This window comes from Artibeus jamaicensis, unplaced genomic scaffold, assembly GCF_021234435.1.
Source record: "Artibeus jamaicensis isolate MK-2021 breed Jamaican fruit bat unplaced genomic scaffold, CSHL_Jam_final scaffold_1964, whole genome shotgun sequence".
Lineage (NCBI taxonomy): Eukaryota > Metazoa > Chordata > Mammalia > Chiroptera > Phyllostomidae > Artibeus > Artibeus jamaicensis.
The window spans coordinates 7,898,267-7,925,185 of record NW_026522030.1 but is presented as its reverse complement, the minus strand read 5'-3'; the positions used below and the strand labels follow the sequence as shown (position 1 = coordinate 7,925,185).

Here is a 26,919-nt window from a genome sequence, read left to right as displayed (position 1 = left end):
TTGGTGATGAAGAAGCAAAGTGTGAAGCTTTCCATGGAAGACATTACAGTTTATTGTTTTCATGCAGGCACTCAATGTGTTCCATTTGGATTCTAGGAAAGTGTTGGGAAGTTTGGGATTTCTATAACACATTATAATTTTTCCTACTTAAATGAGTAAGCGTTGGGGAGGAAATGGAGACATGGAAGTCTCCCCCACTGTGGATGGAAATGTAAAATGGTACCATCGCTCTAGAGAAGCTGCTCAGCTTCTTACAAGAATTAAACCCAGACCTATTACATGATCCAGCCATTCCACTCCTAGCTTTAACCCTAGAGAAAGGTAAACACATACCCATGCAGAGACTTGTATGTGAGTGTTCAAAGGCACTTTATTTGGAATAGCCAAAAACCGGGACCAAGAAAATGTCCATCAACAGAAATGGGTAAATAATTGGTGGTATGCCCATCCAAGGGAACATGATGCAACAATAAGAAAGGAACACGCTGTTCATAAATACAACAGAAAAGCATCTCACGGTAATTATGCTGAATGAAAATAGCCAGACCAAGAACAAAGTACATACTGATAACTGCATTTATATAATGTCTGGAAAATGCAAGCTCTGGACACAGAAAGTGGATTGGGGTTGCCTGGGCTTTGGGTGACACAGTGGAAGGGAGGCAGTGATTAAAAAGGCACAGAGGAAACTACAGAGAATGATGGGAAAATTGACTGTGCAGACTGTGGTGATGGTTTCATGGGTATCTCCCTGTACAAAATTATCCAATTTTATACCTTACCTTTTTTTAAGATTCATTTATTTAGTTTTAGGGACAGGAAGAGATACTGAGAGTTGAACAGGCAAGCTTTTTCTTCATGGAGCAACCCCCAACCCACTGAGCCACACTGGTCAGGGTGAGTTATATACCTCAAATATGTGCAGTGGAATGTCTATTATACCTCAGAAAAGCTACGGTTAAAAATAGGAAACAACTTTGCAGTTAACATTTGTACATACAACCTCTGATTTTTATGAAGGGAATTCTTCATTTCTGACATTACTCAGGAAAATGCCTTCTTTGGGACACAGAGCTCAGGACTTCCCAGCCCTGCACTGACACACACCCCACAGAGGAGGCTGGGATAGGCCCTGGGCCATTATGGGGGGTTCTGCTTCCTAAGTTCCTATAGGCAGGGGATTCAACTGGGTCTAAATGAGGACTCCAAAAGCATCCACTCCCATCCAGCTGGATCTTAGTTGACACCAGACCCTGGTTCAGATTCCAGACTTACCCAGATGGGCCCTGAGTTGTGATAGGAAATCCTCCTTGTTCCCAGACTATTTTGGGGACTACTTCTAACAAACCATTCACTGGCTGTAGTCCTGTCAACACAGGGCCCCTCCAAGCCCTAGTCCTAACCTTTGCAACTCCAGCGACTGTCCCAAGACTCTCATGTGCTAAAAGCATCCCCTTGAGGAGGCCCATAGGAGCTTCATACTTCCCCATTTTTCCAAAGTGTCCTTGGGCTGCCTTTTCATTGCTCCACACTGACCCCACTTCTCTTGCCAGCAGTAAGTATGTAGAAGCCAACACAAGTCCCAGGTTTTCTGAAAGAGCGCTCCCAATGTGTCCCATGGTCTCTTAGTGCCAACTCAGTCTCAGCTTCAGGACACCTGGCTCTTTCTTACAGCAGGTGCTGTAAGACAGCAGAAGAAGCAGAAGAAGCAGAAGAAGGCAGTTGCCATACACATGTTGGGCCAGCAAGAGACCACAGGCCTCCCACAGATGTCCTGGAAGCATGAATTCAGTCTCCAGGTAACAACCATTCCAGGCACCTGCCCAAATACATTGAAGAGAAACCTGAGCCCAGGGCATTGGAGAGGTCACCTGTGAGGGCCCCTAAGCCATATCCTGGAGTCTTTCTGAGTACCTGGGCCAATCTGTGATCATCCACCTACAACCACCCACCTCCACAGCACTGTTTGGGGCAGCTCCAGACACCCCGACACCATGTTTCCAGTTCTTTGATTCTCTTTTAGACAGAAGTAGCGAAACCAACACATCCCATCTTTACATGGATGTGTTTCAACTTTGGCTGCACTTTTGAAGCACCTGGAGAGCTTTTAAACAACCTCGTACATGTGGCAAGGCCATCTTCCTCTCCCATGTCACTGGTCACACAAGTCACAACCTTTTCTGTGTAGGTCAGGGAAGGCCCCTGATGAAGACAACGCACGTGGTGAGCCTGTGTTGATGGGGCTAAGCACCATTTCAGGTGTTGGCTGTGAGGGAACAAAATAAACTCCTTGGCTTCATCGCACTTACATTCAGGACAGTGGTTCCAGGCTGCAAACATATAAAGGTGGGAAATCAAGAGGTGGGGAAACACCACTGTCTGATGCTTGGGGTTCAGAGGAGTCCTCTGTGTGAGGTGACAGACACACAGAAACCAGAATGTCATGAGGGGGCATGACATGCAGATATTTCAGTCTGAGTATTTCACCGAGGCCACAGGCCGCAGTGCTCACAGGGGTCTAACGAAACACCACGTGCATAACAACACAGGTGTAACACACCAGTGGGAAACCGATGGCAGCTTGGGGAGCCAGGCAGCAGGGCCATCACTGTCAGTGCTGTTGAACAGGTTTTCTCCTCAGGCAGGGCTCTCCTCAATGGCTGGCATGACATCCTCTGTCTTTCTTTACCAAGGGGTCAGCCACCAACTGTCTACTCTTTGAGGAGCCAATCAGAGCAATCATAAAGGGTTTGTTAGCAGCAGAACAATGTTTCAGGATAGCTAACTTTCAAGAACAGTAGCTGGTATATTCTGGGTGGGAGACACTCATTTAACAAGGCACAACATTTTACAGGCACATGGCAGATTTATAAAACAAATACACTCCGACTTCTGGCCAAGATGGAGGCATAGGTGGATACACTGTGCCCTCCTCACAAACAAAAGAAAAAAACAAGAAATTTAAAAACAAATCAACCACAAGTGGTTCATTTAGAACTGTATGGAAATCTAACAACCAAGGAGTTAGAGAAACATTCATACAGACAAATAGAGGGGCAGAGACAGGTAGCTAGGCAGATAGGACTCAAGGCAAAGCAGTGGCTGGCAGACCAGGTGAGGTGTCTGCTGGAGCAGTGCATGGTTCCACAGTTGGGAATGAACCGAAAAAAACAGCTGAGGAGTGAGACAGACCATGCAACCCAGGGTTCCAGTATGGGGAAACATAACCTCCAAGCCTCTCAATGAGAAAATCTGTGGGGGTTAAGCAGCAGCAGGAGAAAGTTCCAGCCTCACAGGAGAGTTTGTTGGAGAGATCCAAAGGGTTCTGAAATGTACACAAGCCCACCAACCCAGCAATGACTTCCAGAAGGACCCAATTTGCATATGGATAGAGGGGGAAGTGACAGAAAACCAGCCCAGAGCTGAGGGCTCCATATTTTTACCTCCTGAAACCCTCACCCACATACAGCTCACAGGACGGTGATGTGGTTGCCCCACCCTGGTTAACACCTAAGGCTCTGCCCCTTACTCTTAGCAGGCATGCTGCAACAAAATTATATGGCCAAATGAAAGAACATATCAAAGCTCCAGAAATAAATGCAACAAAGCAACCAAGAGTAGCCAACCTATCAGATGCACAGTTCAAAGCAATGGTAATCAGGATGCTCACAGAAATGGTTGACTTTGGTCGCAAAATACAGGTAAAAGTGAAGGCTATGCAAAGCCAAATACACGAAACCAACAGTGAATGAAGGAAACCATGTCTCAAATCAACAGTTTGGACCAGAAGGGAACAATAAACATGGAACCAGAACAGAATGAAGGAACAAGAATTCAAAAAATGAGAGGCTTAGGAACATCTAGGCCAACTATAAACATTCCAACTTCCACATCATAGCGGTGCCAGAAAGAGAACAGAAACAGCAAGAAACTGGAAACTTATTTGAGAAGATAGTGAAGGAGAATTGCCCAATCTGGCAAAGGAAATAGACTTCTAGGAAGTCCGGGATGCTAGAGAGTCCCAAAGAACTTGGCCCAAAGGAAGCACATGCAAAGGTACATCATGATTACATTACCCAAGACTAAAGAGAAGGAAAGAATCTTAAAAAGCAACAAGGGAAAAGGAGACAATTACCTACAAAGGAGTTTTCACAAGCCTAACAGCTGATTTCTCAAAAGACACCTAACAGGCAAGAAGGGGCTGGAAAGAAATATTCAATAGTCATGAAAGGCAAGGATCTACATCCAACATTGTTCAATGCAACAAAGCCACGTTTCATAATAGAAGAAGAGATAAGATGCTTCCCACATAAGCTGAACTTAAAGGAGTTCATCATTACCAAGCCTTTATTATATAAAATGTTAAAGGGACTTATTTAAGAAAAAGAACAAGTTCAAAACTATGAACATTAAAATGACAACAAGCTCACAACTATCAACAAACAAACCTAAAAAACCAACTAAGCAAACAACTAGATTAGGAACAGAATCATAGGTATACAGATCACATGGAGAATTATCAGAGAAAAAGAGGAAGAGGGAATAGGAAGGAAGTATGTGGAATAAGTGGCATAAATGCTAGGTAGAAAACAGACAGGGGGAGTTTAAGAATACTATAAAAAAATGGAGAAGCCAAACAACTTAAACGTACACCCATGGACATAAACTAAAGAGGAAGGGAATGTGGGTGGTAGGGAGTGTGGAGGGCAGAGGGGAAGAAACAAGGGTAATGGGAAACTAAATTAGCACAATCAATAAAATATGTTTCTTTTTTTTTTTTTTTTTTTAAGGAGAACAGCTGGTAACTTCTGATAGGCCTGCTTGCAGGAGCAGACACTTTCAAGTCAAAGTGTGTCCTGGGACCAGAGATTCAGCTGGCAGAGTGTGCGAAACTGGGAAGGAGATTGGCAGTGTACCTTGTTGCCCTTGAAATGCCAGATGACATCAGGGTGTCCTGGTTTGACATTTACACTGGAAGTTTATTTGACATTAATCTATGGTTCCTCCATTCACATGGAAGTCATTCAAGGAGAGCAGCAAGACGGACACTTAAGAACATTTCCTGAGCCCTGACCAGTGTGGCTCTGTTGCTTGGGTGTCACACTGCAAAGGTCACTGGTTTGATTCCCAGTCAGGGCACGTGCCTGGGTTGCAGGATCCTTTCCCAGTCAGGATGCATATGAGAGTCAACCTATCCAAGTTTTCCTCTCACATCGATGAGTCTCTCCCTCACCTTCTCCCTCTCTTCTGCTTTATCTAAATATAAATTAATACAATCTTTAAAAACAATATCTCCTGAATCTCACACTTATATACTTTCATGGTCATTATATGGAAGGCATTTGGAGGGGCTCAATTTGACAAAATAATTTATTTGGCGGACAGTGCACCCCAAATCATCAGAGCAAACATCGGTCAGGAGAGAGGCCATGGTACAGAGAAGGGGCCACTGTAGTCCTTCTCTGTAGGGCTAGGTTTGAAATAACAGCGTTGTAGGTCTCAAAGGACAAAAAGCAAAATTAAGGTATCGTGCAGGTACTAACACAGTAATAGAGACAAAAACATTTCCACGTTTTTGGATAAAGTTCCAATTGAACATTGACTACAGTTTTGGGGGGAAAAACAAATGTATTGCTAAGGGGAATGGATTCTTTTCTTGAATAAAATTCTTGTAAATTTACTTCACTGGGGTACAGAATAGTGTTCCTCAATTTGTGCTGATAGGAAATGTCTTGGCTCACAGGCAATACGAAAACAGTCGGTGGGGTGGGCCTTGGGTCTATACCAGTTTCAGATACACAAAGCATGGTTTCAATATTTAAGCATCCCTGGAGCTTCTTGCTAAAGTTGCAGAAGAGAAAACAGAGAGAGAGAAGCCTTACATTTGGAACAGGTACTTTTGCACTCTTTGCATTCTTATGACCATATATGTATAAAGCCAAGAGTCCACAAAGTATTGGAATGAATTACTGTACAATCACTGAGAAATTCCTCAATTTTGCCAAAATAATTCAACTTACAAAAACCACCAGTATTTATCTGTACCAGCAAAGACTCATGATAATAGCTACTTGTTAATAAAACCAACACCCTTTTCATGCAGATGGTGCCCACATGGAAAAGGAAGCTCCTGCCTCTTCCAAAGCCAAAGCCAAAGCCAAAGCCAAAGCAAAGGATTTGATCTCAAGATAGCAGGGTTGAAAGGCACAAAAAGCCACACACAAAAAAGGTATGCAAGACACCAACCTTTCCATGGTCAAACACTATGGCTCAGGGGCAGCCTTATGTCCACCTCAGGAGACACAAGTTTGACCACTCTGCTATCGTCCTGTCCCCCTGTCCACCAAGGGAGGCATGAAGAAGAGGGAAGAAACGGCACACTTGTGTTCACTGTGGGTGTCAAGGCCAACAAGCACCAGGCCAAACAGCCTGTGAGGAAGCTCTAGGACATGGATGTGGCCAAGTCCCACAACCTCCTCAGGCCTCATGGAGCGAACAAGGCACATGTTCACCTGCCTTCCCCATGGGATCATTTGGAAGTAGCCAACAAAATTGGAATCCTCTCAACTGAGTCTAGCTGGCCAATTCTAAACATAAATATTCTACACCGTGAAACCAACATACTGCTGAAAGTACATAGTAATTAAAAACCAAGAATACACAAGAAAACCACCAAGGGGAAAATTGTGAAACTCTGAGAAAGGAGACAGAAGATGATCTGAGTACGCAGACAGATACCGGGCTCATTGGTTTTGGTCCAGGGACTGCAAGTCAGACCTCTGACCTTGAGAATTGCAAGATAATAAACTCGCTGTTGTGGCCTCTAGGTTTCAGGTTACTGGTTCCAGTGCAATGAAGAAATTAATGCAGGGCCCATTTCTCCCATCCAGCTGAAGGCCAAGACCAGAGCTTCCTCACTGTATTTTGGATGCACAAGCAAAGTGAACACTCAGATGGAACTGAGCACATGTGACCAGGTGAGGAATCCTGTTCACAGTGGCCTGCCTTTGAGATTTATCCTGGCATGCTCTTTATAACAGGTTTGTTTCTCTTTCTTCAACCAGCTACACTTATTCCAATCTCAGAATGTTTTGATGCAAAGCTAGGAAATAGTAGGGTGATACAGAATTTAAAAAAAGAAAAGACTTAGCATTTAATTGTCATAGTGAGAAAGGCGAAATGGGACTTGACTGTGAACTTGGCCCCCCAACCCTGAGCAAGGTACACCAAAAAGTGGTAACATCACTCCCATTGAAGGTTGTTTTCACCATAACTTTCATTTGATACCTGGTTTTATTCTATATCGTACAAAATCAAAATGCAGGTTTGAAATTCCATGTCTTTCTCCATGTTTGTCTCTTTTTTATCTTTTTTTTTTTTATCGCCCACTCCCTCGCTTGTCTATCCACACACGGATGCGAGACCACAGTCAACCCGCAGCCCTGCTCCCTTGCTGTTTCCCCGCGGTCACTCGCTGAGTTGCCCACCAGGTACAACCCTGCGCCTGGATTCCGCGCACGTGGGTTCGTCTGACGGAGTTTTCCTGTGCAACCCCGCTCCTCCAGCTCCTGGTTTCGCCCCTCTTACCGGTCAGGCTGAAGAATTTGTTGTTATCAGACTTCCGAAAAGTTCAATTTTCTGTGTTCTGGCTGTGTTTTCTGTTGCTAATATTTAGTTGTCTCTAAACTTGGTTGTGTGAGGAAGCACTGCGTCACCACCTATGCTTCCATCTTGGTGGAAGTCCCCTCCATGTTTGTCTTTACATGAAATAATCACTGACATGGGTTGATTGGAAGAAGACAGGGGAATAAGGGGTGCCAGCCCTCATGTCTCCATGGAAACACCTATTTAACAACCACTCGTGGGTGAGAATACCTCACAGTGTTGGGGAGTATGGGATACAACTGAGAGGCCCCACCACCCAGGTGAAGCTAAACAGTCCAAGGCATTGATGCACTGAAGAAGGTGAGAACAAGCCCTGCTGGTGTGGCTCAATGGACTGAGTGGCAGCCTATGAACCAAAGGTCTGCCAGTTTGATACCCAGTCAGTGCACATGACTGGTTGCAAGCCAGCTCCCCAGTGGAGTACATAAGGCGCTATCACGCATTCATGTTTCTCTTCCTCTCTTTTTCCCTCCCTTACTCTCTTCCAAAATAAAAACAAAATCTTTTTTAAAAGCAAGAAGGTTAGGAAGGACAGTTTCCCTTCACCAAAGTCACCCCTCCCAAGGTAACACAGCACTGGCATCTCTGGCAGCCTGTTACAAAGCAGAGTCTCAGACACCGCTAAGACCTGCTAACTCAGAGCTCCCAGTTCATCAGGTCCCAGGGGATTTCTGTACCTGTTCTGAGAAGCACAACAGACTGCATGACAGGAATCCATAAGTGATATTTCCCATTTCTCTGTATTAATTACCATTCATGTAAATGCAGTCATACTGCATGTATCGGTTCCTCAACAATTGTTCTGAGATCAAGCCATGCCAATATAGATCTAGGACACCCCCTTTAACTTGTTCAGGGAAACTCACATTCATGTTACTGATAATAAAATCTGTCAGGAAATAAATGTATCAATGGCATTGACATAGTGAAATCATGTACAAATGACCCTTGGGCTGAGGGTGGGGGGGAATGTCTTCACCATGGGAATCAATCACCATTTCTGGCTTTAAGACTAAATGTTACATAACAGGACAAAACAATGTTTTTCAGTCCTGTGTCTCCCATGTCACTGAGAACACTCAAAGTAGCCTAGCCCAGCAAGGATACTGTTACATGAACAGGGAATCTGTACAGAATGGGAAGGGTCCTTCACCCCAACTTCAACTGAACTGCATATTCTTAATGCATTTAGGGACACTAGCAGCTCACCAGACATGTGCACAGTAGACACCAGCAGTAGAAAGGGAGGTTTTCCGACACCCACTCCCTCCCAGCACGGGAGTGTGGAGAAGCCACAAGAGGAGGCTGGGCCCTGACCCCTGACACACAGAGTCAGCCTCTGAGCATCTATCTCTCAGTGCCACCCAGAGAAGGCCAATTCTGGGGTGAATTCTCCCCTCGAATTGGGGAGAATTCCCCAAAAGCTCTCATGGAGGAAACTGTGGGGAAGCTCACAGTAGCTTTCTTGGGTCACAAAGAAACAGGCCAGTCAAAGGGCAGGCAGTGCTCACAGGGATGGAGAACGACAGCAGAGGTGGGAGAATCCTGAAACCCAGGAAGCTTCTGAGAGGCTAGAGGACCATATGGGGAAAGGGCCAAGGAGCCCCTCATGGGCCTGCTGGCAGCTCTTACTCTCTCACATACACAAACACAGTCACACAGCTAACTGCAAGATACATGATTTATTGACCAGGGAGAAGAAAGCATTATTATTCATGGTGGACTACTCCTGGGTATGCCTTAGGGGGGTGGAAATTTTGAGACAACTGTTGATTCTTGGTGAGTTGATGAGTCTTTTCTAGACACATAGAGAAGGTGCTGAAGATTGAGAGAAAACGCCTTCCTGGATGACAGTGCTGGAAATCAGGTCACAAAACTTGTCACACGATGGCATGGGGACCATGGAAGGAAGCACTCACTCTGCACTAAATGAGCACATGAGAGAAAGCACCCAGAAACTCATTAGCACTTCCTGGATTGAACTGGGGACAAACAGAGGTGCCAGGACAGAGAATAATGGTGAAGATGGAGCTAACAGCTTGCCCTCTAACCCAGGCTACTTGCCAGAACAGAGGGAAAGGGGGCACTGGGACACTGATTTTTCTCTTTCTATTGCTGTTGCATCTTACCCTTCCCTACACTGAGTATGTGAAAAACAGAGAGGACTCAGTGGAGGACCCCAGGCTGGTTTCTGCCATCCTCAGCATGAAAGGTTTTGCAGAAGTTTCCATAAGTTGAGAAAGAACAGCAACAACCATAGTTTTCATTATTAAATGCTGGCTTAATGCTGAGACTTTCCCAAATGTTAGCTGAATAAAGCCCCACAATATGGCTCAGGGAGGAAACACTTCAAGAAATTCAGAGCTATATTTCAGGTGCAGGACAAAGGGAAGGTCAGACAGCTGGACTTACAGGTCAGAGTTAAGGATGTGCAGATATCAAAGGAAGACAATAGTGCCAGAAATTGGAGGGTGAGACCAAAGATTCTGGCCTTGGAAGATGGACAAAACCCAGAAGTGTATTTGAGTTTCACACTCACAGCCTGCTACTCTTGCCCTATTTCACATGCTAAGTGTTAATGATTTTAGGACACTATCAATTCCTGAGGCCTTTTTAGCAGCAGGATATGCACACAGTGACCCTGTGAGGTGCCCATGGTTGTCTCTTCCTCTCAATCCTGAGGTCATTTGCTCTAAAGCTCATGAAGGGGTGGCTCCTGAACCAGAACCCCCAACTCCAAATTTCAAGCTCAGCCCACAAGCTTCCTCATCAAATGTGTCATTGTAAATATTGGGCACCACACCCTGCTGGTTTTGGAGGGCAGTGACATCTGGGCCACCCCTGCTCTTCAGACAGCACCCACCTGGAGCTCTGGGATCCATGGTTCCCTCGGGTCTGGATACAGGGGTCTGCAGAGGCAGAACAGGACACAGTCAACCAGCAGCCTCTTATTGCCCAGAGAGAAACCAAATAAGTTTCTAAGGTAGGACAGAGGGGATCCATTGGAGGTATTCCCTGCTTTTGCTTTTCTCCAATCAGTAACACTAGGACTTAGGTAGAGAGAACCACAGAGAGGTAAACTTACCAGCATTGCTCACATCCACTATATTTTCTGTTGGGATTCCATACTTTTCACAATTTTTCTCAAATGCTTTCCTGAGTCGTGGAGTCACATCCAGGTTTCTGGCTGTGCGAAGATTGACAATGAGTTCTGTGAATTTGTGTTGGTCATGGAGGCTCTTGGGACATGTGGGACAGATGATGGGGATGGATGGCACTGAGTCCTGCTTAGGCAGAAGTGAGGGAGGGGCTGTCAACTATCCTAATTTTGAGATTTTTAGGAAGTCCTTATGCATGGTGAGAGATTTTGTCACCTTCCCATCACTGCCAAACCTGTGGGTTACCCATGGTAAGTACTTCTCTTCCAGGGAGGACAAATGGTTGAGAAGAAGATTGGGAGAAATTTTTATCTGCATCCCACTCCAAGGTGAGTATCAGCATGAGAATACTTTACCGTTCAGCACGATAATATTGGTTGTTTTCTCATGATCAAAATTCAAGACATAAAGAATAAGATATTCATCGTAAACTGCTTCAGCTATTTGTATGCTATTCTGTCCATCATCTGTGGAGGAAACAGAACACAGGTAAGAACTTCTTAGGTCCATGGGAAGCAAGTGAAACTCTCTACCTATTCTCTTTTACAAAACAAATTCAAGTGCATATTCTGGAAGAGATAAAAGTGATATCTAAGCCTTCCATTTGCTCCCTGGGCTTTCTCTGGTGACTTCCAAGGATGGAAATAACAACCCATTGTACCCTGATTCCTAGTAGTAGGATTCAGGCAGAGCTGCAACTGTCCTACTATTACTTCTTCTGAAGCTCACCAATCTCCCTCAGCCATTTCTGCCATGTATGTGTCTCTGTTGTGTCTGGGAACCCCCCTGGAATTACATACTAGCGCCCTGTCTGGCTCAGGTGCTGTAGCAATGGCCACCAGGAGCCGTCACAGTGGATGTGGAATCAGAAGCTCTCCAGCAATTTAATTTTTGTGGGCCAGTTTTCTTTTGTTACAGGTGGTACACATGACCTCACTGTCATCTTGTTTTCATGATCTTATGTGCCAGGCCTTGGCTTTACAAACCAGGTTCCTTAAATATTAGAAAGCTTTGGCTATTACATGCCTCATGTGGAGGACCTAAACAGCATGAGCCAGAAATGGATTGATCCTAAAGACTTTGGGATTTAGTACATTTCTTGCAGTTGGAAGTAGAATTTACAAAGACGTTTTTAAATGTGTACTTACAGGGAACATCATATACACCCTTCTCTTCTTTTTCATCAGGAACAAAAAAAAGTGCAGTGCACTCTCCGTTGATCCTGTGAAACACAATGAGCTGAGTGGTGCCTGTGAGATACAGAGTGGCTGGCTCCCCTCCACTCCACCTATAACCTGAGTGTCCCATTTCAATGAACTATTGAAAATCTTTTGTAAACCTTTGAATGAACCTCTATTTTCCTCATTCACTTTACTTGCTACTGTAAGAATGAGTCAATCACTACTATCTCTATTCCTCTACCACCACTTCCCACTATCCCTACTCCTCCAGCTACCTGTCTAGATACTTGACTGAGGGCTCAGATGAGCCAGCATCTCAAATAAATGCTGTACAAACATTGCCTCACTCAGCCCTCACACAGAAAACAAACAAACAAACTCTCAGAGGTGAGTATTATGATCATCTTTCTTTACCCAAGAGATAATTGGTGTGGCAAGAGATTAAATTTCTTTGTCACACAACTAGTAAGAGGTAGTTTCACTACAGAGCCAAGCTTTTCATCCCCATGCTACCCTCTTACTGAAACTACATTGTCCCACTGCTTCTGACTCAGACCCCTCTGCCCCTACCTCCGCTACTCCCATCTAAACCATTCCTGTCAGCATTCTTACCTCTGAATCAAGACAACCTTCAGGTTCCTCAAGTGGAGGATCTGTGTCTGATAAGGGCTGCTGTTTGGGACACAGACCCACAATGTAAGTGGGCACAGAAATGTTCATGAATGTGTGTTTGTGTTGTGTTTGTGTTCAAAGCTCCAAGACCATATTCAGCTTCTTTCCCCAAGTAAAAAGGCCACACTTACTTCTTATTATACTTAAGTAACAGAGAAGAGTTATCAAAGACCCAGATGTATTCGATAAACGATCTGAAGCTACCATTTTCTTCTATCTTTTCCATCGAGTCTGCAGCCAAGAGAACAGTATACCACTCCCCGGAAATCTGCAAATAATCAGTAAAATGTTTGGGAGAGAAAAGAAGAGACGGGACACTGTATGCACCCTGTTTCCTTGAGCTCTGGCTCAGGTCAATTGGCACCCCATGTAGGGCTCTTTCCACTGTCCCTGTGCTGAGAACAGAAGTCCCAGAGTGTTGTTATCTTTCCACGTGCTACAACTGCTCTGGGTCCAAGGACAGAAATCAACCTTTTGGTCTAACATCAAAACCTCTGGCCCTGTGGCAGGGCCACCTCCCCTCAGATCCCCCAAAATGCCCCTAAATTCTAAACTCCCTATGCTACCCTGACTCTACCTTTGCCATATCAAAGTTGCTTGTCACCACATCATGCTTCTCTTGACCATGGGCACAGAGCAGGGTCAGCCCCAGGCACAGTAGCAGCAGCTTCATCTTGGGAGGGATGACACTGACTCAGTGATGGTCACTGGGAGTGAGTCTTTTCATGAATGTAGCTCTGCAATCCAGCGTCTCTGCCTTTATATTCATTCTGGGTCCAGTGTTCTGTCCATGGGGCCCCACCTTTCCCCTCCCCTCCTACTCCCCAGATGCTCTGTGTCACTGATGGAAGGCCAACACTGTTCCTGCACATCTCATCTCTTCTGGATTTACTTAGTGACCCGAAATTACTCAAAACACACACTCAAAAAAATGATATAGGTGCCATGAAAGGCTGCCATTTGGAACCAGATTTAACCTTGAAATCAGAAAGTTAATTATGTGTGGCAAGAATGGACAGTACTAGGAACTGGGGTGTGTGGACAACCCAGCTCCCACAGCTCACGTGCTGGGAGGCCGTGGGTGAGTCACTCCATCATAACCAGCGTCAGAAACAAAGAAACTGTGTGTACCAAAGATGACAGTACCTGTCAAGAATCATTCTAACAGTGCCAATTAGAATAGGCATGGGTAAAATAATATATGGAAGGTACAGTGTATTCTATTGAGCACATTTTAACTCCTTTTCCTCTTTGTCTGAATTTAAGAACAATGAAGGAACTAATGTTTAGTCACTACCTACACCTCATCATATTCCATAGGTCTCTGAAAGAAGTGGAGAGGTGGAAGATGTTGTCCATACATACACTTCTGTCTACAAGCTGATGCAGGAACCCACCTGGTTGGGACCAAATCTGGATCACTTTGGGTAAGAAAAGAAGGTGCTGTCTGGGAGGTGACATCACATAGAATGTACTTACAAACACAGGCATTGGATTCACATAGACCTGGACTTCATTTCTATCTCTGTCCCTTGTATGCCATGAGGTCAAATTTAACCTCTCAGAGCTTTAGTGTCCTATTAATTGGGACAACCATACCTGTATATAAATCAATATAAGGACACGATGGGACAGTGTGTGTACAACCTTCAAACCAATTTCTGGCACTGCTGGGCTGGTAGGGTGTATTCCAGGAGAGAATTACTCTTGGGAAGGTCAGTCTTGGGGACAGGCAGGGGTCTTGAAGTATAGGCTGTGAGTGTGGTTGTGGAGAACATGTGGGGAGGGGCTTCCTAGTGAGAAGAATGTTGTGATTGAGGCTCCTCTGCCCATAGCTGAGGCTTCTTAAAAGCTAGGGCTCATTTCTGCCTTGCGCTGATAGGTTTTTTTGACACCCCCAACTCACAAAGAGGCCTGCGTCACAGGAGGAAATGGGCACACAGCTGTGAACCTAGAAATTGTGAAATCCCATCTGTGGCCTGCTTTCAAAGTCCTCCAAACCCCTTGTGTGATCCTGCCTAGTTCATGCTCAACAGATACATGGTCACTGGTATTTTGAGGTCCATATAACCTGAGACAACATGGACAGGACAGAGGTTGTCTGACCTCTGAGATAGAGGAACTGAGCTTGAAAAATTCTGGCAAAGCATATGCACGGCACTGTGTCATGTTGATTGTGTCCAAGAACAGATGGCACACTATGAGCAACCAGGGTTGCAAGATGAACTGGGCTATGATGCTGAGGGGTTGGCCATGTGCTGTTTTTGCCCTCATGGTCTCTGTCCCATTCTATATTCCTCCTGACTCTGCACCCATATCAGAGGGCCATATTGCAACATTCTGCTTCCAGGCAGTCCCACTGTGTGCTCAATGAAACAATGAGAAATATGCTGGTAGCTCCAGGACCATGGACCCAAGAAGACAAGTAAAACTAGCAATTCAAAGTGTTGTTCATCAGGTACGCTGGTGTGGGGAAGAGTAATATGCTTGACTACTTTGCGCACAACGAGTTCAACCTAGAGAACCAGAACACTATTGGCGTGGAGTTTGCCTCCTGAGCATCCAAGTAAATGGCAAGACCATCAAGGCCCAGACCTGGGAAAGAGCTGCCCACAACCACAACAGCACCTTCACCTCTGCATACCACTGGGGGGCAGTGGGTGTGCTGCTGGTATATGACATCCCCAGCACCTGACAGACAAGAATGAGGGGTGCTGGCTGAAGGAGCTGGGGGACCACACTGAGAACAACATTGTAATCATGCTGGTGGGCAACAAGAGTGACCTGTGTCTTCTGTGGGCCGAGCCCACTGACTAGGCTTCTTCCTTAGCAGAGAACAACTTAACGTGCATCCAGACCTCAGGCTTGAAGTTCAACACTGTAGAGGAAGCTACAAACATCAAGAAAGACACAAACAAATGGAAAACTATACCGTGTTCATGGATCGGAAGAATTAACATCATCAAAATGTCCATACTACCTAAAGCAATTTACAGATTCAATGCAATACCTACTAAAGTACCAATGACATACTTCACAGACATAGAACAAACACTTCAAAAATTTATATGGAACCATAAACGACCCCAAATAGCAACTGCAAATTTGAGAAAGAAGAACAAAGTAGGAGGGATCACAATACCTGATATCAAACTGTATTACAAGGCCACTGTATTCAAAACAGCCTGGTACTAGCATAAAAACAGGCACATAGACCAATGGAAAGAAACAGAGAGCCCAGAAATCAACCCAACTCTCTATGGCCAGTTAATATTTGACAAAGAAGGCAGCAACATAAAATGGAGTAAAGATAGCCTCTTCAATAAATGGTGTTAGGAGAACTGGACAGCTACATGCAAAAAAATAAACTTGAGCACCAACTTACACCATACACCAAAATAAATTCAAGGTGGATAAAAGACTTAAATATAAGCCGTGACACCATTATAGTCCCTGAGGAGAACATTGGCAGGAAAATGTCATATATTTCACGCAGCAACTTTTTTACTGATATGGCCCCTAGAGCAAGAAACATAAAGGAAAGAATAAACAAATGGAATCGCATCAAAATTAAAAGCTTTTGCACAGCTAAAGAAAATAGTATTAAAATAAAAAGACAACCAACTGTATGGGAAAACATATTTGCCAATGATACCTTAGACAAAGGTTTAATCTCCAATATATACAAAGAACTTATATGACTTCACTCCAAGGAGACAAGTGACCTAATTAAAAAGTGGGCAAAGGACTTGAACAGACATTTCTCCAAGGAGGTCATACAGAAGATCCAGAGACACATGAAAAGATGCTCGATATCACTAGCTACCAGAGAGATGCAAATTAAAACCACAATGAGATACCACTTTACACCACTCAGAATGGCCAACATAAACAAAGCAACAAAAACAAGTGTTGGAGAACTTGAGGAGAAGAAGGGACCCTAATCCATTGTTGGTGGCATTGCACACTTGTACAACCACTGTGGAAAAGAGTATGGAATTTTCTCAAAAAACTAAAAATGGACCTGCGCTTTGACCCAGCAATTCCACTGCTGGGATTATATCCTAAGAACCCTAAAACATCAGTCCAATAGAACCTATGCACCCCAATATTCATAACAGCACAATTTACAATAGCCAAGAGCTGGAAGCAACCTAGGTGCCTGTCAGTAAATGAATAGATCAAAAAATTATGGTAAATATACACAATGAAATTCTATGCAGCAGAAAGAAAGAAGGAACTCCTACCCTTTGCAACAGCATGGATGGAACTGGAAAGCATTATGCTGAGTGAAATAAGCCAGGTGTTGAAAGACAAATACCATATGATCTCACCTTTAACAAGAAGCTAAACAACAAAACAAACACGCAAGCAAAATAAAAACAAAGATACTGAAATAGAGAACAGGGGGACAGTGAGTAGAGGGGAGAGGGGAGGAAATTTTAGGAGGAAAAAAGAAGGATTTACAGGTACTAGTATATATAGGACACATGTACAACAACTAAGAAGGGTAAAAATGGAGGGAGGTGGGGAGCACTGGGAAGGGGGTGGGCTGAGATAGGAGTAAAAAACAGAAAACTGTACTTGATCCATTAGAACAGGGGGACAGTGACCAGAGGGGAGAGAGAAGGGAATTTAAGGGTGAAAAATGGGAGGGATTTGGAGGAACAAGTATGAAGGACACAAGGATGAGGGCTGGAGGGGGGGGGAGGAAATGAAAGGGTGGTGGGGAGCACGGGGCCAGGGGGGCTGGGATGGGAGAAATAGACAAAAAACTGTACTTGAAAAATAACTAAATAAAATTTTTTAAAAAAGAAAACTGTACCTGAACAATAACTAAATAAAAAAAATAAGGAGAGGCTAAGGAACATATAGGACATCCATAAACATTCTGACCTCATAATAATACCAGTGCCACAAAAAGAAAAGGAAGAGCAAGAATCAAAAACTTATTTGAGAAAATAATCAAGGAGAAATTGCCCAATCTGGTAAAGGAAATAGACTTCCAGGAAGTCCAAGATGTGGGAGAGTCCCCAAAAACTTGGACCCAAGGAAACACACATCAAGGCAATCATAATTACATTCCCCAAGATTAAAGAGAAGGAGAGAGTCTTAAAAAGCAGCAAGGGAAAAGGAGACAGTTACCCACAAAGGAGTTCCCACAAGCCTAACAGCTGATTTCTCAAAAGACACCTAACAGGCAAGAAGGGGCTGGAAAGAAATATTCAATAGTCATGAAAGGCAAGGATCTACATCCAACATTGTGCTATCCAACAAAGCCATGCTTCATAATAGAAGAAGAGATAAGATGCTTCCCACATAAGCTGAACTTAAAGGAGTTCATCATTACCAAGCCTTTATTATATGAAATGTTAAAGGGACCTATTTAAGAAAAAGAACAAGTTCAAAACTATGAACATTAAAATGACAACAAGCTCACAACTATCAATAAACAAACCTAAAAAAAAAAACCCGAACTAAGCAAAAACCTAGATTAGCAACAGAATCATAGCTATAGAGATCACATGGAGGATTATCAGAGAAAAAGAGGAAAAGGCGATAGGAAGGAAGTACAGGGAATAAGTAGCATAAGTGGTAGGTAGAAAACAGACAAGGGGGAGTTTAAGAATACTATAAAAAATGGAGAAGCCAAACAACTTAAATGTACAACCCATGGACATAAACTAAAGAGGAAGGGAATGTGGGTGGTAGGGAGTGTGGAGGGCAGAGGGGAAGAAAGAGGGGTAATGGGAAAAATAAATTAGTACAGCAATAAAATGTATTTCTTTAAAAAAAAAAACAACAGCTGGTATTTTCATGATTGGCCTGCTTCCAGGAGCAAACATGTTCATGTCAAGTGCATCTGGGATCAGAGACTAGGCAGGCAGAGTGTGTGAAGCTGGGAAGGGAGATCTGGAGTGTCCCTTGTTGCCCTTAAAATGCCAAATGACATCAGGGTGTCCTGGTTTGACATTTACACTGGAAGTTTATTTGGCATTAATCTATGTTTCCTCCATTCACATGGAAGTCATTCAAGGAGAGCAGCAAGATGGACACTTCAAAACACTTCCTGAGCCCTGACCAGTGTGGCTCTGTTGCTTGGTTGTCACACAGCAAAGGTCACTGGATTGATTCCCAGTCAGGGCACGTGCTTGGGTTGCAGGATCCTTTCCAAGTCAGGATGCATATGAGAGTCAACTGATCCATGTTTCTCCCTCACATCGATGGGTCTCTCTCTCACCTTCTCCCTCTCTTCTGCTTTATCTAAATATAAATTAATACAGTCATTAAAAAACAGTGTCGCCTGAATCTCACACTTACATACTTTCATGGTCATTTTATGGAGGGCATTCTGAGGGGCTCAATTTGACAAAATCACATATTTGGCGGACAGTGCACCCCAAATCATCAGAGCAAACATTGGTCAGGAGAGAGGCCATGGTACAGAGAAGGGGCCACTGTAGTCCTTCTCTGTAGGGCTAGGTTTGAAATAACAGCGTTGTAGGTCTCAAAGGACAAAAAGCAAAATTAAGGTATCGTGCAGGTACTAACACAGTAATACAGACAAAAACATTTCCACGTTTTTGGATAAAGTTCCAATTTGACATTGACTACAATTTGGGGGGGAAATACAAATGTATTGCTAAGAGGAATGGATTCTGTTCTTGAATAAAATTCTTGTAAATTTACTTCACTGGGGCGCAGAATAGTGTTCCTCAATTCGTATTGATAGCAAATGTCTTGGCAAACAGGCAATACAAAAATAGTCAGTGGGGTGGACCTCGGTTCTATACCAATTTCAGGTACACAAAGCATGGTTTCAATATTTAAGCATCCCTGGAGCTTCTTGCTAAAGTTGCAGAAGAGAAAACAGAGAGAGAGAAGCCTTACATTTGGAACAGGTACTTTTGCACTCTTTGCATTCTTATGACCATATATGTATAAAGCCTAGAGTCCACAAAGTATTGGAATGAATTACTGTACTATCACTGAGAAATTCCTCAATTTTGCCAAAATAATTCAACTGACAAAAATCACTAGCATTTCTCTATACCAGCAAAGACTCATGATAATAACTACTTGTTAATAAAACCAACACCCTTTTCATGCAGATGGTGCCCACATGGAAAAGGAAGCTCCTGCCTCTTCCAAAGCCAAAGCCAAAGCCAAAACCAGAGCAAAGGCTTTGATCTCAAAGATAGCAGGGTTGAAAGGCACAAAAAGCCACACACAAAAAAGATATGCAAGACACCAACCTTTCCATGGTCAAACACTATGGCTCAGGGGCAGCCTTATGTCCACCCCAGGAGACACAAGTTTGACCACTCTGCCATCATCCTGTCCCCCTGTCCACCAAGGGAGGCATGAAGAAGAGGGAAGAAACGGCACACTTGTGTTCACCGTGGGTGTCAAGGCCAACAAGCAGCAGGCCAAACAGGCTGTGAGGAAGCTCTAGGACATGGATGTGGCCAAGTCCCAAAACCTGCTCAGGTTTCATGGAGAGAACACGGCACATGTTCACCTGCCTTCCCCATGGGATCATTTGGATGTTGCCAACAAAATTGGAATCCTCTCAACTGAGTCCAGCTGGCTAATTCTAAATATAAATATTCTATACCATGAGACAAACAAACTGCTGAAAGTACATATAGTAATTAAAAACCTAGAATACACCAGAAAACCACCAAGGGGAAATTGTGAAACTCTGAGAAAGGAGACAGAAGATGATCTGAGTACGCAGACAGACACCGGGCTCACTGGTTTTGGTCCAGGGACTGCAAGTCAGACCTCTGACCTTGAGAATTGCAAGATAATAAACTCGCTGTTGTGGCCTCTAGGTTTCAGTTTACTGGTTCCAGTGCCATGAAGAAAGTAATGCGGGACCCATTTCTCCCATCCAGCTGAAGGCCAAGACCAGAGCTTCCTCACTGTATTTTGGATGCACAAGCAAAGTGAACTCTCAGATCGAACTGAGCACATGTGAACAGGTGAGGGATCACATTCACAGTGGCCTGCCTTTGAGATTTATCCTGGCATGCTCTTTACAACAGGTTTGTTTCTCTTTCTTCAACCAGCTCCACTTATTCCAATCCTCCGAATGTTTTGATGCAAAGCTAGGAGATAGTAGCGTGATACAGAACTAAAAAAATATAGGAAAGAAAAAGACTTAGCATTTAATTGTCATAGTGGGAAAGGCCAAATGGGACTTGACTGTGAACTTGGCCCTCTAGTCCATGAGCAAAGTGCCCCAGGAAGCAGTAACATCATTCCCATTGAAGGTTGTTTTCACCATAACTTTCATTTGATACTTTGTCTTATTCTATAGCCTACAAAATTAAAATACAGGTTTGGAACTGAATGTCTTTCTCTATGTTTGTCTTTACATGAAATAATCACCGACTTGAGTTGACCAGAACAAGACAGGGGAATAAGAGGTGCCAGCCCTCATGTCTCCATGGAAACATCTATTTTAACAACCACTTGTGGGTGAGAATACCACACAGTGTGGGGGAGTATGGGATACAACTGAGAGGCCCCACCACCCAGGTGAAGCTAGACAGTCCAAGGCATTGATGCACTGAAGAAGGTGAGAACAAGCCCTGCTGGTGTGGCTCAGTGAATTGAGTGGCAGCCTATGAACCAAAGGTCTGCCAGTTTGATACCCAGTCAGCGCACATGACTGGTTGCAAGCCAGGTCCCCAGTGGGGTACATAAGAGGCTACCATGCATTCACGTTTCTCTTCCTCTCTTTCTCCCTCCCTTACCCTCTTCCTAAAAATAAATAAAATCTTTTTTAAAAGCAAGAAGGTTAGGAAGGACAGTTTCCCTTCACCAAAGTCACCCCTCCCAAGGTAACACAGCACTGGCGTCTCTGGCAGCCTGTTAGGAAGCAGAGTCTCAGACACCACAAAGACCTGCTAACTCAGAGCTCCCAGTTCATCAAGGTCCCAGGGGATTTCTGTGCCCATTCTGAGAAGCACCACAGACTGCATGAGAGGAATCCAGAAGTGACATTTCCCATTGTTCTCTGTGTTAATTTCCATTTACGTGAATGGGGTCATCTGCATGTACCTGTTCTTCAACAAGTAGTTTCTGAGATCACACCTTGCTAATATAGATACAGTACATTCTTGTTAACTTGTTGAGAGAAATTCACCTTTATGTTGCTAATAATGAAATCTGTTTGGAAATCAACCATCAGTGGCATGGACATGGTGAAATCTGGCACAAATGACGCTGAGCTGGGAGGGGGTGAATGTTCTTCCCAAGGAAAATCAGTCACCATTTATTGCTTTAAACTAACTGTCACATACCCAGGAGAAAACAATGTTTTTCAAGTCCTGTGTCTTCCATGTCACTGAGAACACTCAAAGTAGCCTAGCCCAGCAAGGGTACTGTTACATGAACAGGTCACCTGTACTAAATGGGAAGGGTCCTTCACCCAAATTTGAATTGAACTTTATATTCTTAATATATTTAGGGCCGCTTGCATCTCACAGAAGATGTGCACAGTAGATACCACTGGAGGGGAGTGAGGTTTTCCAACACCCACTCCCTCCCAGGGTGCAGGTGCACAGAAGGGACAAGAGGAGGTCGGGGTCTGACACCTGGCACACAAGGTCAGCCTCAGAGCATCTACCTGTCAGTGCCACTCTGAGGAGAAGAATTCCAGGATGGGGCAAAGTGTGGAGCAGCTCGTAGTTGCCTTTCTCGGGTCACAAAGAAACAGGCCAGTCAAAGGGCAGGCAGTGCTCACAGGGATGGAGAACGACAGCAGAGGTGGGAGAATCCTGAAACCCAGGAAGCTTCTGAGAGGCTAGAGGACCATATGGGGAAAGGGCCAAGGAGCCCCTCATGGGCCTGCTGGCAGCTCTTACTCTCTCACATACACAAAACAGTCACACAACTAACTGCAAGATACATGATTTATTGACCAGGGAGAAGAAAGCATTATTATTCATGGTGGACTACTCCTGGGTATGCCTTAGGGAGGTGGAAATTTTGAGACAACTGTTGATTCTTGGTGAGTTGATGAGTCTTTTCTAGACACATAGAGAAGGTGCTGAAGATTGAGAGAAAACGCCTTCCTGGATGACAGTGCTGGAAATCAGGTCACAGAACTTGTCACACGATGTCATGGGGACCATGGAAGGAAGCACTCACTCTGCACTAAATGAGCACATGAGAGAGAGCACCCAGAAACTCATTAGCACTTCCTGGATTGAACTGGGGACAAACAGAGGTGCCAGGACAGAGAATAATGGTGAAGATGGAGCTAACAGCCTGCCCTCTAACCCAAGCTACTTGCCAGAACAGAGGGAAAGGGGGCACTGGGACACTGATTTTTCTCTTTCTATTGCTGTTGCATCTTACCCTTCCCTACACCGAGTCTGTGAAACACAGAGAGGACTCAGTGGAGGACCCCAGGCTGGTTTCTGCCATCCTCAGCAGGTTTTCCAGAAGTTTTGTTGAGTAAGAAAGAACGGCAACAACCGTAGTTTCTGTTATTAAATGCTGGCCTCACGCAAGCCATATGGCTGAGACTTTCCCAAATGTTAGGTGAATAAAGCCCCACAATATGGCTCAGGGAGGAAACACTTCAGGAAATTCAGGGCCTATATTCCAGGTGCAGGACAAAGGGAAGGTCAGACAGCTGGCCTTCCAGGTCAGAAGTTAAGGATGTGCAGAGATCAAAGGAAGACAGTATTTTCAGAAATTGGAGGGTGAGACCAAAGATTCTGGCCTTGGAAGATGGACAAAACCCAGAAGTGTATTTGAGTTTCACACTCACAGCCTGCTACTCTTGCCCTATTTCACATGTTAAGTGTTAATGCTTTTAGGACACTATCAATTCCTGAGGCCTTTTCAGCAGCAGGATATGCACACAGTGGCCCTGTGAGGTGTCCATCATTGTTTCTTCCTTTCCATCCTCAGGTCATTTGCTCTAAAGTTCATAAATGTGTGGCTCCTGAACCAGAACCCCCAACTCCAAATTTCAAGCTCAGCCCACAAGCTTCCTCATCAAATGTGTCATTGTAAATATTGAGCACCACGCCCTACTGGGTTTGGAGGGCAGTGACATCTGGGCCACCTCCGCACCTCAGACAGCACCCACCTGGAGGCCTGGGCTCCATGGCTCCCTGGGGCCTGGGAACAGGGGTCTGCAGAGGCAGAACAGAACACAGTCAACAAGCATCCTCTTATTGCCCAGAGAGAAACCGAATGAGTTTCTAGGGTAGGACAGAGGGGACCCATTGGAGTTGTTCTCTGCTTTTGCTTTTCTCCAATCAGTAACACAAGGACTTAGGTAGAGAGAACCACAGAGAGGTAAACTTACCAGCATTGCTCACATCCATTATATTTTCTGTCGGGATTTCATACTGTTGAGAAAGTTCCTCAAACCTCTTCTTGATTTGTGGACTCACATCTCGGTTTTTGACTGTGGGAAGAGTGACAGTAAGGGCTGTGACTTTCTGTTGGACATGGAGGTCCTTGGGACACGGGGGACAGATGATGAGGATGGATGGCACTGAGTGCTGCTTAGCCAGAAGTGAGGGAGGGGCTATTGCCTGTCTTGACTCTGACATTTTTAGGATGTTCTTCTCAGGATGAGAGATTTCATCACCTTCCTATCACTGCCAAGCCTGTGGGTTACCCATGATCAGTACTTCTCTTCCGGGGAGGACAAATGGTTGAGAAGAAGATTGGGAGAAACTTTTATCTGCATCCCACTCCAAGGTGAGTATCAGCATGAGAATACTTTACCATTCAGCCCGATAACCTTGGTTGTTTTCTCATGACAAAAATTCAAGACATAAAAAATAAGATATTCATCGTAGACTGCTTCGGCTATTTGTACCCAATTGTATCCATCATCTGTGGAGGAAACAGAACACAGGTCAGAACTTCTTCGGTCCATGGGAAGCAAGTGAAACTCTTTACCTATTCTCTTTTACAAAACAAATTCAAGTGCATATTCTGGAAGAGGTAAATGTGATATCTAATCCTTTTGTTTGCTCCCAGGGCTTTCTCTGGTGACTTCCAAGGGTGGAAATGACAATCCCTGGTACCTGGATTCTTAGTGGTAGGAAATCCAGCCACAGCTGCAACTGTCCTACTATTACTTCCTCTGAGGCTCACCAACCTTCTTCAGCCATGTCTGCCATCTGTGTTTCTCTGTTCTGTCTGGAGCCCCACTGGTATTAGATACCAGCACCCTGTCCGGCCAAGTGCTGTAGTAATGGCCACCAGAAGCCATCAGGGTGGATGTGGAATCAGAAGCTCGCCAACAATTTAACTCTTTGTGGGCCAGTTTGGGGGTTTTTTGTTGCTGGTATTAAACATGACCACACTGCCATCTTATTTCATGGTCTTATGCACCTGGCTTTTACAAACAAGGTTCCCCCAAATATTACAGAATATTGGTGATTACATGCCTCATGTGGAGGACCTAAGCAGCATGAGCCATAAATGGAGCGATCCTAAAGACATTGGGATTTAGTAAATTTCTTGCAGTTGGAAGTAGAATTTACAAAGACTTTTTTAAATGTGTACTTACAGGGAGTACCATATACACCCTTCTTTTCTGTTTCCTCACAAATAAAAGTAAATTCAATGCACTCTCCGCTGATCCTGTGGACAGAGTGAGTGGTACACATGAGATACTGAGAAGTTGGCTCTCTCCCACTCCACCTATAACCTGAGTGTCCCCTTTCATGAAGTATTGAAAAACCTTTGGTAAAATGCTGAAAGAACTTATATTTTCCTCCTTTATTTGCTACTGTAAGAATGAGTCAACCACCAATATCTCTATTTCTCTACCACCACTACCCACTATCGCTACTGCTCCAGCTACCTGTCTAGATACTTGACTGAGGGCTCAGATGAGCCAGCATCTCAGATAAATGCTCTATGAATATTGCCTCACTCACCCTTCAGAAAAAAGAGCAAAAAAAAAAACTTATAGGAGAGAATTATGATAATCTTCTTTTACCCAAGAGATAACTGGGGTGGAAAAAGATCAAATTTGTAGGTCACACAACTAGTAAGAGGTAGTTTCACTACAGAGCCAGGCTCTTCATCCCCATGCTACCCTCTTACTGAGACTATATTGTCCCACTGCTTATGACTCAGACCCCTCTGCCCCTACCTCCTCTACTCCCATCTCAACCATTCCTGTCAGCATTCTTACCTCTGAATCAAGACAACCTTCAGGTATATCAAGTGGAGGATCAGTACCGGATAATGGCTGCTCTTTGGGACACAGGCCCACAAAGAAAGTGCACACCGGAATGTGCATGATTGTGTATTTCTATTGTGTGTATGTGTAAAGCTCCAAGACCATACCCAGCTTCCTTCCCCAAGTAAAAAGGCCATACTTACATTTTATGACATTTAATTAACAGAGAAGTGTTATCGAAGGCCTGAAAGCTTTCCATAAACATTCTCAAGCTACCTATTTCTTCTATCTTTTCCTTCACGTTCGAGGCCAAGAGAACAGTATACCACTCCCCGGAAATCTGCAAATAATCAGTAAAATGTTTGGGAGAGAAAAAAAGAGATGGAACACTGCATGAACCCTGTCCTCTTGAGCTCTGGCCCCTGGGCCAGGCCTCATGGTGGTGATGTGAAGATGGAATTAGAACTCAGGTTGATCGGCACCCCACACAGGGCTCTTTCCACTGTCCTGCAGTGAGAACAGAGGTCCCTAAGGGTATCAACTTTGCACATGCTACAACTGCTCTGGGTCATATGTCAGAACCACCCCTTTGTCTAACATCAAAAACCCTTGCTTTCCAAGAGGGCAGCCTGGCTTCAGTATCCCCCAAATGACCCGCAAAGTCTAAACTTCCTACGCTTCCCCAACTCTACCTTTGCCATGTCGAAGTTGCTTGTCACTACATCATGCTTCTCTTCATTGTGGGCACAGACCAGGGTCAGTCCCAGACACAGCAGCAGCAGCTTCATCTTGAGAGGGATGACACTGACTCAGGTACAGTCACTGGGAATGAGTCTTTCCCTGACGGTGTCTCTGCTGCCCACGCCTCTGCCTTTATATTCCTTCTGGGCCCAGTTTTCTGTCTGCCAGGCCCCACCTTTCCCCTCCCACTCCACTGATGTTCTGTCTGGTTGATGGGAGGTCAAGACTGTTCCTGCTCATCTCATCTTTTCCTGATCTACTTAGTGACCTGAAATTACTCAAAACACACACTCAAAACAAAAAGAGATAGTGGATGCCATGA

At 44.4% G+C, this 26,919-nt stretch overlaps 2 protein-coding genes across 2 annotated transcripts; both read right to left on the bottom strand.

The window, feature by feature from the left end:
• Nucleotides 1–1,625: 1,625 nt before the first annotated feature.
• LOC119054782 (allergen Fel d 4-like) lies at nt 1,626–13,349 on the bottom strand. Its single transcript, XM_053656186.1, has 7 exons — nt 13,254–13,349; nt 12,808–12,944; nt 11,972–12,045; nt 11,180–11,290; nt 10,751–10,852; nt 10,529–10,574; nt 1,626–1,680 (listed from the first exon to the last, which is right to left on the bottom strand). The coding sequence occupies exons 1-7, from the start codon at nt 13,347–13,349 to the stop codon at nt 1,626–1,628; spliced, it is 621 nt and encodes a 206-aa protein (XP_053512161.1).
• Nucleotides 13,350–22,712: 9,363 nt separating this feature from the next.
• Nucleotides 22,713–26,644, bottom strand: LOC128626033 (lipocalin Can f 6.0101-like). The gene is made up of 7 exons (XM_053656333.1): nt 26,549–26,644; nt 26,060–26,196; nt 25,236–25,309; nt 24,443–24,553; nt 24,015–24,116; nt 23,793–23,907; nt 22,713–22,846 (listed from the first exon to the last, which is right to left on the bottom strand). The coding sequence occupies exons 1-7, from the start codon at nt 26,642–26,644 to the stop codon at nt 22,837–22,839; spliced, it is 645 nt and encodes a 214-aa protein (XP_053512308.1). The 3' UTR covers nt 22,713–22,836.
• Between the last annotated feature and the right edge of the window lie 275 nt (nt 26,645–26,919).

Excerpts from the sequence above, each read along its gene's own strand:
- LOC128626033 (XM_053656333.1), bottom strand. The coding sequence starts at position 26,644 with ATGAAGCTGCTGCTGCTGTGTCTGGGACTGACCCTGGTCTGTGCCCAC. Across the intron at positions 24,117-24,442 it reads CAAGGTTATCGGGCTGAATG|TCAAAAACCGAGATGTGAGT; the intron begins GTAAAGTATTCT and ends CTCTTCCCACAG. Across the intron at positions 23,908-24,014 it reads AATGGATGTGAGCAATGCTG|AAACTCATTCGGTTTCTCTC; the intron begins GTAAGTTTACCT and ends GTCCTACCCTAG.
- LOC119054782 (XM_053656186.1), bottom strand. The coding sequence starts at position 13,349 with ATGAAGCTGCTGCTACTGTGCCTGGGGCTGACCCTGCTCTGTGCCCAT. Across the intron at positions 12,945-13,253 it reads GCAACTTTGATATGGCAAAG|ATTTCCGGGGAGTGGTATAC; the intron begins GTAGAGTCAGGG and ends GATTATTTGCAG. Across the intron at positions 11,291-11,971 it reads GGGTGTATATGATGTTCCCT|ATGATGGACAGAATAGCATA; the intron begins GTAAGTACACAT and ends TTTCCTCCACAG.